Source organism: Lagopus muta, chromosome 6 (assembly GCF_023343835.1).
Source record: "Lagopus muta isolate bLagMut1 chromosome 6, bLagMut1 primary, whole genome shotgun sequence".
Taxonomy (NCBI): domain Eukaryota; kingdom Metazoa; phylum Chordata; class Aves; order Galliformes; family Phasianidae; genus Lagopus; species Lagopus muta.
The window spans coordinates 17,406,127-17,418,202 of record NC_064438.1 but is presented as its reverse complement, the minus strand read 5'-3'; the positions used below and the strand labels follow the sequence as shown (position 1 = coordinate 17,418,202).

Below are 12,076 nucleotides of genomic sequence, written 5' to 3'. Positions count from 1 at the left end.
AACAGAGATCAGTAGCTGGTGTTTTACAGGCTTTATCTACTAGACACCTCTGATAAAGAGCAATACACAGGTATCAGGGAGCCTCTGCTGTTGAATGAAACCTTGATGCCCCACACAGAGCTATGAGAGGGACTTCTAGAAGCCTGGAAGAAATTCAGTTCTGACTTAGTTGGTGAGCCTATTCTTAAAATTCCCTTTGTAAAACGAGTGCCTGAATCAACACATCCATATTCGAGAATACATAATCTGGAGGCCCAATCTCGACTCTGGGTAATAAGTGGGATGAAAGTCATACTTTTCTGTGAATCAGCAAATTTGGACAAATTCATATGAAAGAGGCACCATGATCATTTTTTCATCCTCAATGTTTGCTCAGCTTTGTTCACTTCAAGAACTGAGGAAATCCTATAACGGAAGAGTCTTCCTTGTACCTCCAGCCATGAAAGAACCAGTGGCAATTTGTCTCCCGCTTTGACCAGCAATGTTTAAGGAACTACTTACATCAGGGCAAGGTAAATAACATACACAACAGACAGGTAGTGGTGGATTTCACATTCTGTTCAATATTTGCTGTGATGTTTAGAGAGATAAATCCCTTATTTTAATTGAAGTATTTTGATTCACTTTCTAACAATGCTTCAGATTTTATCTCATACTATAACACGTTATTTGACGAATCTGAACTACTTATGGAACTTAAATCCGTTACCTACTAGTTTTCTCACTAGTCAGATGTGTAAAACTTAAGTAAACTTGACTTACTTTCTAAAGACAACCAGGCTTTTTCCATGATAATTTGTTCTGTTTCTCTTACTTTCAAATGGCCTTTTAATTGGCCATTAAACTAGGAAATTATGGCTGATTAGGATCAACCCAAATGCAGTGTTTTGGATGGATTCTTTTAGATCCCGTGTTACTTCTGCTTTGTCAGATAAAGGTCAACTTTAGCTGCACTGGCAGGATGCTTCAGTAACCTTTGCCCTTCAGTTCTTGACCGCGAATGTCCCTCAGCCATGTTTAGTGGTAGCACTTCTGACTGGTTAAGAGGCTGAAATTAGCAACATCAGAGAAAGTTACTAACCATAAACTCAATTTCTAGATCCATGGCAAAACAAGCAGCCAGCCCACAGCAGTGGGATTTCAGCAGAAAATCATTTCCTGTGATGTCTGAGTAGAACATCAGTTACTAATAGTCTTTATCCCTCCCCTCTTGAGCAATTCCACTTTCAAACTTTCTACATGAGTATGTCAACTACATTAAGAATTGAATCTGGGCGTCTTAAGAAGAGAGAAGAAAGACACCATCACACTTCAAAAAAATCCAAGGGAAGTAACTCTGTCTAGTAAGCAGGTTTTGAAGGAGTTGACAAGAGTTTTATTACTCCTTCTTAAGATAATTCTCCTTACTTTTAGGCACAAAATATGAGCTGAGCTGAAAGGAAAGCATCTGCTGATTCAACTGAATCACTTTGCTTTCCAAAAGCTGAGGATATGTCTGTGTGCAAAATATTCTTAACAGTCATAAAAGGTGTCATCAGGAAATCTTATGTCTTTTTTAAAAATTTGCTTTTGTTCAGAAATTATTCAGGAAGGGCTTTATCATTTCAGTAAGAGTCCTTCCTGCAATACCATAATAATCAAAATGATGATGGTGAATAAGCATTATACAAACCTCCCACCTGTGCACTGAATTGAAACTTTGACACTACGTTCACCAGCATTCACTAATCATTTACAACTCTTGGCTTATCCATTCCTGATGGTGACTAGCAATTTCTAGGAATGATAAGCAGCAGAATGCAACATGCAGTAATAGGCAGCAAGAAAGCTAGAACAGAGAAAACTTAGAAGTCTTACAGAGCTCTGAGCAGTGATTTAACATTAGTGATTTAATATTAGTCTAGCAAATAGAGAATGTAGCTGTCTTACTCTGCACCAGTTCAAATCTCTCACATCTTCCCTCAGAAAGCACAAGTGCAAGTCTAGCAAATAACCTGAACTGCCAACAGCTGTGAGGAAATACAGCTTCTGGTTGCATTTCCTCATGTGCTCATGGATTTGTTCCACTGGCTCTATGAGCAGTTTGTGGGATCATCATCCTGGAATAGGAATGCTTGCTTCACTCAACAGATAAACACAACTAAACCTTTTTCATGCCCTCCCTTTCTTACTACTTACTGCCAAAATGCAACCAACTAAGAGTCTCTGATTCAGTGTCCTTGTTAACAAAGACAATTATTTTTCACCTCCTGTGAAGTTAATTTGCACCTACATGGTACAAATTTATTCCCAGTATAACTCATCAAAATTGCTTCACAGTTAGATTTGGTTATTGTGCCCATAGTGGGTTCACTGCTGAAGCCCTTGCACATCACAGTTTCCTACTGTGCTCTTTAGGACTGATTTCATGGCAAATGGCATTGAATAGGACTGAATAAGATCACTTGATTAATTCTGGTTCTGTGGGGTTTAGCATGTATTTGAGCAGGACCACAGATCTGACTATGTGCACTTTGTATCCTTGTAGTACACTTTGGAAGCAAATCTGTTTCCTTTTTTATTTTTTTGTAGCACCTACTATTCTTCCATCAGTGAATCTCAGCCTCCATGAAGAGGCTAGATTATATTTGCCTTGGGTATTGAAATAATTCAATTAAATTAGATGTTTATGCGCCTCAACTTTTCCAACTTTCATGGATTTAGTGGAAATCAGGTGATGTAGAACACCTAGAAAATCAATTAGGCTCTAATAAGTTGCAAAATTCCAAAGAATTTGGGAATTTGAAGCTGATGGGACTTTGGTAAGCTTTAGAGTAGACTTAATCAGAAGGCATCATTTGATCATGGAAGCTTCAAGTCAATTCCAAGCTAAGCATTGCTCTCAAAAATGCACTGACTGATAGCAATTGTTAAGAAAACATTTGATGACAGAATGGTGAGAGATATTTGAAATTAATTGTCCAGCTGTGTTCATTAGAAAGAACCAAGTTCTCCTGACTAATAGGTCGCATACTGCCATCAGATGTGGCATTGATTGCATGTGCACCTACTGATGACAACAGCAAGAACCTCTCCTGTGCAGTGAGCACTTCAGCAGAGCATCTTTAGAATAGGGGCCCTCCACAAGTTGATTATTTGAAAATCTGTCAGTATTCAATGCATTTGAATCCTGCTAACTCACCGGGGGCTGCTACATCCATGGTATGGGGAGAACCCTCTCTTGACAGGCATCCCACTGGTGGGTGTACACAGTGGGTGCCATGGAATCTTAATCCTGCTCTCATCCACAGTCCATGGGGAAATACTGTCATCTTTCTGCCTCTTGGGTTGCAGAAACAGCTGGGAAGCAGAGAGGCCCTTGACACATGGTGGAGTAACCTCTCCTTCTTAGGCAGGTTTTTAGCTTGTGCTGCACTTATAAGGCTCTCTGTAGAACAGCCCTGTGCTCAAAGCCTGCACGTCACAGTGTGCTGTGTCCACTCCTGTGATCTCAACCAGAGGCAGGGAGAAGCATCTGGCTATGATGCCTGCTCTCTGCACTGGGGCAAGTGAGGGCTGTCTGCTTGCTGCCACTGTGGGGTGGCATATAGGGACTGCAGCAGAGCTCAGAAGAAAAGGAATGAGGTTGGAAATCTCCAGCTCCCTCTGGAGATCTCTCAGCCACTCCAGTTCTTCTACTTCTGACTTCAGAGAAGTAATACCAAATCACATTCATGTGCTGTCTCTTCCTAAATCTATGGAGATCCCAAAGATACCTCAAAGGTAGCAAAACACTTTAAAATTCCCATTTTCCATTCTACATAGACCTATCCATACCTGAGCATGTCCAGAGAAGGCAACAAAACTAAAGGGTCTGGAGAACAAGGCAGCAGCTGAGGGAGCTGGGCTTGTTCAGCCTGAAGAAGGCTCAGGGGAGACATGACCACTCTCTACATCTGCCTGAATGAATGTTGTGGTGAGGTGAGGTGATTATCTCAAGAGCAGCTTCATGCCCTATTTCTGACCATCATGTACCAACCTTGCTTCAATTTATCTCACTTGGTCACAATGATGTTACTGCCTACTAAGGCACAAACACTCTTATATTCTTGGCATGCTCCAGGATCGCTGAATGTTTGACTTTTAAAACATAGCAGTCATGATCTTCCAAACTTATTTGGTTCAGCTTTAGAATCACAAAAGCTGAAGGTTTTGTTCTGTGGAAATTACATAGGCCCATTGAAAAGTGCAGTGGAAATAAATGATTAATTACAACAGGTGAAAATGCTTTTGCAGTTGAGTAATATTTAGTCAGGAGGTATTTTTATTCTACAAGACTTTCCTCCTTTATTTTTTCTTATCCCCAGAAAAGCAAAAGTCCCACACCAGCAGGTTCCATTGCTGCTGCCTCAAGGAGCAGGCCCAGCACTGGAAGTGATGGTATGATTTGTCATGTTATATCTCTGCAAAAACATCTTCAGCAACTTGCAAAGATGTGTCCTTCTACTGAACTTTGGTAAAAAGATGCCAATAAATGATAACATTCAGTGATTTATATGGGGACTGATATGAAAGTCACATTACAGCAGTATACATTGAAAAGTGAGATTCACTAGCTGTAGCTAAGAATAAAATACTAAATCTGGGCTAATCACTGAGGGTTTTTTCCAATGCCAATAAAGAAATAAGCACTTCCAGAGATTATTTAATCCATATCTCTCAAACAGCTGTTTGCAGATAGGTTGGTGCTACCCAGCCCAGATAAGCACATGGAGGCATTCACCTCAGTCAGATTGCAGAGGAACTTGGACAAATGGATTAGATGGAAAGACTGTTATATCAAGAAAGGCATTTCCTAAAAACAAATGAGTTAAATGTTTCATTGCCATTTGATCTGATGTGAAATTTTAATCTCCCTTACTGCCTCCATTTTTGATCCTCACAAAAAAAGGAATAATAATACTATCAAAATGAATAAATATGCTGCAAGCATTGGTTCTTTCTGCTTGAAAGGTGGTTGACTTTTTGATGAAGAAAATACTGTATATTACGATGGCAAATACAATTAACACTACAATACGTAGCATTAATAGTATAGCAGCATCGGTACTCATCAAATAGCTTCTGTTCAGTGAGATGCACAACAAAATGGACCAAAGCACCTCACGGATTCATCTCAGCCCAAACTGTGTGTGTGTGTTGGGTGCTCAGTGCCTTGAAGAATGCTCAGCAGCCAGGGTGAGTTACATGCACAACTGCTGTGGGGCCCAAGGCTGCAAGCAGTGAGCTGCCTTGGAGCAGCCACGTTGCAACAGCACAGAATTATGCAGAGGGAAAAAAACAGGGTCTTAGACACCTTTGTATTATTTACTGGTGCTATGACATCGTGAGCATGTGAGATGTTTGCAAGGACAGAATTTCTCAAGTCAACCCATGACTTAGATGGTGCAGCAGGAAGAACCTGGAAGTGAGGTGGCCCTCATTTTCATTAATGACTCATCAGCCATGTGAGAAAACTGGGCTTCTTCGGGATGACTCAAAACTCCTGTTGCAGGAGCAGGTGTTGCAAGACCATGATCATCTAGATACTGATTAATTAGTGTGACAAACCTCAGTGCCACAGGGTGCACACGGTTAGGGTGTGTAGAAGTGCATCCATACAAGAGTGCGCTATCATCCCACAAAGCTCTGTATTTTCACATGGCCTTATCTATATGCTCGGCCTCATTGAGCTTGGGTTGCTCAGAAAGGAAAGATGTTTGCAGGAGTGCTCACAGAATGGAGATGCAAATGTACAGACAGAAAGACAAAAGTAAAGAGGCAATGAAATTCAGAAAGATTTGTTTCTTTGTTTGCTTGCTTCAGAAATTCTGCCAGGGCTATGGGGCTGTGTTCTGCTTAATTGATACTTCATGTGTCCTATGGAAGAAGAATTTTCTTTTTATTTATGAAATCCCATTGATGTTTATTTTCTCTTTTGGGATATGAGAAAATTCCTGTAATGCTCAGTTTGGATGGACAACAGGAAAATCAGCAGAAATTCTCTGAAGTGTCCTGAAAAAGACAAACACGGGTGTGCACAGCTCTCCCATTGCCTGACACATTCTCTGGGTGAACACCAGCATAGTAAAAACCATCAGTACACACAAACCCACTCGAAGCCTATGTCGGGTCTCTGCCAGGTTTCGCTACACGCACTTTTTTTGCCTATTTCTCTGCGCGAATGGGAAGATGGGCCGGAGAGACCCGAGCAGGAGCTCCCCGACGGAGAGGTCAGCCCGCACCAAGGCACCCGGCTCCATCTAGCGGCACGGCTCGGGATGGCCGGGCGGCAACACAGCCCGGGAGCGGCGCCGGTCCGTCCCGAGGCGCCGTGCCATGCCGTGCCGGGACATGTCAAGATCTGCCGAGCCAGCGCGTGCCGGGCCGTGCCGTCGCTTCGGTGCCGGGCAGTGGCCGCTCTCACGCCGTGCTCACGTCGCTGCCGGAATAGAGCCGGATGGCGGCCGCGGAGCCTCGGAGCCGCCGAGCTGAAGCGTGAAGAGTGGCGGAGCCTGCCCTGCATACGGCCCTTTTCTCCGGCCGGGTTACACGAGCATCCCCGCTAGCTTAGTTCTGAAATGGGAACACAGAATGGACAAGCGCTAGCGCGGAGGAGTGATGTGTCCCCCGAGCGGCTGAGCTGCTCCCTCACCTCTGCGTGACCGCTGGTGCTTGTTGGGTCACGCACCCCTGGGCTCATTCCCCGTGCTCAGAGCTCTCATCGGGGCTGCGGGACCCGACCCTACCCGCCCCATCCCGTCACGTCCCGTTCCGTTCTCGTGCAGCTTGGTTCGCGGGGGCCCGGCGCGGATGAGCCTCGAGGGGAAAGCTCGGAGATGCGGTAGGGAGGGAGCGACTCCTCCAGGATGTCCCCTGCGACATGATGTCATCTGATCAATATTTTCGGGGGGAGTGACCGACCCGACCAATTCCCGCTATGAAACGGGCTCTATATTGGAGCTGGATGCGGCCGAATCGATCGGGCTGATAACGGAGGCCTATAAAAAGCCGGGGGGCCGGCTCGGCCCGTGCTACATCCTTCCCGCGACACCGCCGGCCGCACAGAGCGCCCAACCCCGTACCGCACCGCCCCGCAACGCCCGCGGCAACGCCGCCGCCCGAGCCGAGCCCGAGCTGAGTCCGAGTCTGAGGTCGCCGCGGATGGGGCCGCGCCCCGCCGCCCCCGGCGCTGCCCTGGCGCTGCTGGGGATCGCCGCCGCCGCTGCCGCCAGGTCCCTGGCGCTGCCCGACGCGGGCCCGCACGTCAACTACGGCTGGGGGGAACCCATCCGGCTGCGGCACCTCTACACCGCCAGCAAGCACGGGCTCTTCAGCTGCTTCTTGCGCATCGGCGGCGACGGCCGGGTGGACGCTGTCGGTAGCCAGAGCCCGCAGAGTAAGAGCCGGGATCTGAGGGAACGGACGGGACGGGCGAGGGAATGGAACAGGCGGGCGGGCGGGCGGCGGCGCGGAGCTGACGGCTGGTTCCCTCTCCCCGCAGGTCTGTTGGAGATCCGCGCCGTGGCGGTGCGCACCGTGGCCATCAAGGGCGTGCGGAGCTCCCGCTACCTCTGCATGGATGAGGCGGGGCGGCTGCACGGGCAGGTGAGCCCCCGGTCGAGAATTGCAGCGGGGGGGGGGGGGGGGGGGGGGATGAGGAGAGGGGGTTGGAGTTAACGGGGCTTTGGGGCGTCCCCTCTACCCGGGAGGCTGCGGGGATTGTGAGAGGGCAGCAGCAAGGGGACATTGTCCCGAATGCGCAGTGCCTATTTCATGTGGAAAATGCAGTATCGTCCAGAAGTGAGTTTGTTTAGGAAGTCTTCTCGTTTGGTGGCTGCCCCAGAAACCGATGAAGTTAGGGCATTAGAGCTGAATGATTTCTCGCTGTTCAGCTCAGATACTCTAGGGAAAAAAATAAAGTGAAAATAAGAATTGCTTTCTTTGGAAAGGAGATGTGCCACTCAAACAAGCCCGAGAGACACAGGGGTGCCATCTCTTAGGTAGTACCAAACAGAAAGGGCTTCAGGATGGTTCCGCCCTGCTCCAGTCCCACTCCAACCTGAGAATCAGCACACCTGTAGCCGGCTGTGGAGCTCAGTGACCCACTGGCACCACGCAGCTGGCTCGCGCTTTTCACCCAGCGATGTCAGCATATCCTGTAGGCATTATCAGCTATGTAAACTTGGCTTTGTAAACCCAGACATAAACTGCCAGCTCCAGAATTTGAAGGTTCAGAGTAAGGCTTTGTCTAAGCGCTCTGCAGGAGCCTGGGTTGCGTGGGGTGATGGCTTTTTATTGTGCTGTAGTAAAGGCACGGCTGCATTCTGCTTTGATAGCTGCGGCAAACTTTGTGCTGCTTGCAGTAGGGCAAGGACTTGGCCTACTGTCAAAACTTCCGGTATGTTCAGTCAGACTAAGATGGGAGTAGGGAGGTTATTGACTGAGCATACAGCATAGGATTGAGTCTTTCTTTCTCAATTTCCTTGCTTTTCTGGGCCAGAATCAGACAATTCATGCAATGATAATGTGCATAGGCTGTAGCGGTGTGGTGGGTCAATTATTAGCTTTAAGTTTTAATGTATATCCAAAGCAAAATGATCAATGAAAACAAAACAAGTCCAGATCCTGCTCCTATTGGAGCTGCTGTAGTTAAGGCATTTTAAAGCAGCTTTCTTATAACATAATTCTGTAAGCTAATGAGTATCCCTTGAGTGGGTTTGTTGGTGTATAATATTCTTCACAGGTTGTTAGCTTTTCTTCTGAAAACACAATAGCATGTAGCCATGCCATTATACCTTTATGTCATGGACCAGTTCTATTTGCCTGATTCTAGAAAATAGTTTTGTCGACTTTGGTAACAGTATTCACAGAAGTGAAGGGAGTAGAAGCTGACATATGGAGATAAGTCTTCTCTTTTGGGACACAGCCCCCTTTCCTGTAGCTACCCTTCTCTAGGGGTGTACTTGGAAGGAAGAAAGAAATGGCTTTTGGCATATACCATCTGTGCTCCTACAATGCCCAATAAACATGGGCTGAGCCTGTGTGAGGCTGAGGGCAAGAAGCCAGCTCATCCTTGACACTCACTGTCATCTCTCCACTATCGGCCCAGGCAGAACATGCGCCATAGCCCAGAGATCAGCAGTGGAAGAAGGAAAGGGCAGGTGCAATGTCTGGGGCCCAAATTCAGCCCTCCTGTAATGTGTTCCTTCTTAACATGGGACACAGGAATGGCTAAGGTTGATTCTGAGCAGGCAGTGTGCTGCACAGACTGCCCTGAGAATTTCTGTAGTTTAGCAGAAATCTTTAACTGCTTCATATACTGACATACTGTAAATTTCTCCTGTGGAAAAAAATTGATCTGGAAATACTTAAAGTGCATTTGAAATGTATTAAAAACTACTCTAGAGACAATCCCACCGAAGTGAGCAGGGAGCAATCTGGTGGAGGCATAGGGGTGCCATCAACAACCAATGTGGTTTGTAGAGTGCACTTGCTCAAGAAGCTTGCTGATATCATCATCCTCCAAGGAGAGGCTGACTGCTCATAGCAATAAGGACAGCTGACAATTCAGCCATAATTGTGCATCACAAACTGGTGTCTTTCTGAGATACATATTGTGTGTGGAAGGAAAAATACTACATAATTTATTTTGGAAAAAAATGTCCATTTTTTATTAATACCTGATCAGTTTAATGAGAGCTTTTAAACGATACTCAGATGCTTGTACTTAATTGTACTCCGTATTCTTGATGGCATGTGAGAAAAGAATGAAAAGTAGCAAATACAGTCTATATTAATTCACTTATCACTAAAGACTGAGGCATCATCACCAATTGCCTTTTGCTGACCAGGAGTTCAATCACCTGCAGTGACTGAGCCTGAAGCAACACCAGCACTGTGTCAAATGCAGAGAGTGTGGGAAGGTCTGAATGGTGATCCTAGATTCTAACAGAAGAATGTCTCTGCAGTATGTCACAAATGTACTTTTACAAATTCATACCTAAGCAAATACGTTCTTCTTCACAAGATCTTAACTGAATGGAGTGAATCTGGTGGGTATGTTTGTAACTAGTTTTACTCCTTTCTGTTCAGCTCAGCTATTCCATTGAGGACTGTTCCTTTGAAGAGGAGATTCGTCCAGACGGCTATAACGTGTATAAATCAAAGAAATACGGAATATCAGTGTCTTTGAGCAGTGCCAAACAAAGACAACAATTCAAAGGAAAAGATTTTCTCCCACTGTCTCACTTCTTACCCATGATCAACACTGTGCCAGTGGAGGTGACAGACTTTGGTGAATATGGTGATTACAGCCAGGCTTTTGAGCCAGAGGTCTACTCATCACCTCTTGAAACGGACAGCATGGATCCCTTTGGGATCACTTCCAAACTGTCTCCAGTGAAGAGCCCCAGCTTTCAGAAATGATTCTGACTGCACACTCGGTTTTAAAGAAATACCACAGAATGTTGCAGGTTTTTAGCTTCTTGTGTAGTGATGTCTCAAACCTTTTTTTCGTGTCTCAGTATGCAGACAGCCTTTCCCGTACAATGTGTTGTACCTATAAGAGCTAAGTGCCCAGATGCCATGTTCAAAAGCATTGCCTCTCCATAGTATTCTTGGAAAAGAAAAATTAAATAAGAACAGCTTAACAAATTCATCAGAGTTCTTCCATTACTGTGGTGATGATAAAATACATGGTTTTCATACATCAAATTCATTACCACATATGTTCACCTGTTGTTTCAGCTCATATATATATACAGGAAATCTTGCCATTCACAGAGAAGTTCACAGCCTTGTAGACAAACATTTGGAACAAAACACAGTTAAGGAAGACTGAGCAAGTGTGGTTATGTGAACTAAAGTTAGTGCTGTTTCTTGAAAAGCTGCTGACAACCTTCTGGGAAAGCTTTCTGTTGAAAGCATACCACTGAAAAACAATTCTGCTTATATATTGTGCTTTTTCTTCCCTTAGGAAAGAAGGGAAGAAAGGAAAATATTTCTTCCTTCCCCTATTGCTAAAGGATACGTTGGAAAACTGGATTTTTGGTGTATTTTATAGGTTAATTTATGTTCACTGGGGGATCTGCATCATCCAGCATAAAGACTTGTCTTTAATGTTAATGGGAATTCAGCACATGTGTACGAGTGTATACAGAACTAGCATCTGTGTTCATCTGGTAGGAATGAGCAGTTCAAAGTAGTGTCCAGGTATAGGTTCTGCTGTGTATACTCATGTATGTTGTTAGCAAATAGAAAGTCTGAAAATGGATGATGTGTAGGTCACATCAGTTACAAAGAACATTTCTGTGTTTTGCCTGTAACCCTCAGCAATTCCTTTAAGTCCATCCAGGCTTGATTCTGCATCAGTTGAAACCGTGGAGATACAATTTAGTGACTTAAACACTGCAGAACTGAGCTGGCCATGCTGTGCTTCTTGCAGGAAGGGATCGTGTGAATCTCAGGGCCAGAAAGCATATGTCTGATGTCTTCAGTTCTGTTCTCCCCTTGTGACAATTTAACAAAGGAATAACCAAAGAGAAACCAAAAGAAGACATGTCAGGGTTCAGAGATTCCACTCATTTCCAAAGGCTCGCTTATAATAGAGATTTCTATACAAAAAGATCTACTGGAAACACTGGTGTTCTTCTGACCTAGCACTTCATTGCCAATGCAATATTTATAATTAATTTATTAAATACATACCTCTGTTTATTTTGTTACTGTTATTTATGCTCAAAATTCTATTTATATACTCTTGAAGGTGGGTTTTTTGGTTGTAACAAATTTTGTGAAGTTTTGTAATCATTAAATTCTAGGAAACAATAGCTTTTTAAATTTCTGTTCATTATTGGTAGTGTAATACGTATATTTGCAATAAAAAATCATCTTCGGTGCAGAAATCTAGCTGACTCTTTTCTGACTTCTTCAGCCCAAACACATCAAGGAGCTTTATCGAACTGCGAAGTCTGGTTCCACTGCAGCCATGTGGAGATGACACTGTCGAGGTGCAACACAGAGACAGAGTGAGTTTCCCAAAGCCAGGCAGTGAGTG

At 44.7% G+C, this 12,076-nt stretch overlaps 1 protein-coding gene across 1 annotated transcript; it reads left to right on the top strand.

Annotated features, from left to right (window-relative positions):
* Nucleotides 1–7,182: 7,182 nt before the first annotated feature.
* On the top strand, nt 7,183–11,834 carry FGF19 (fibroblast growth factor 19). The gene is made up of 3 exons (XM_048948581.1): nt 7,183–7,417; nt 7,523–7,626; nt 10,114–11,834. Exons 1-3 carry the CDS (start codon nt 7,183–7,185, stop codon nt 10,444–10,446), a joined length of 672 nt encoding a protein of 223 aa, XP_048804538.1. The 3' UTR covers nt 10,447–11,834.
* Nucleotides 11,835–12,076: the final 242 nt, after the last annotated feature.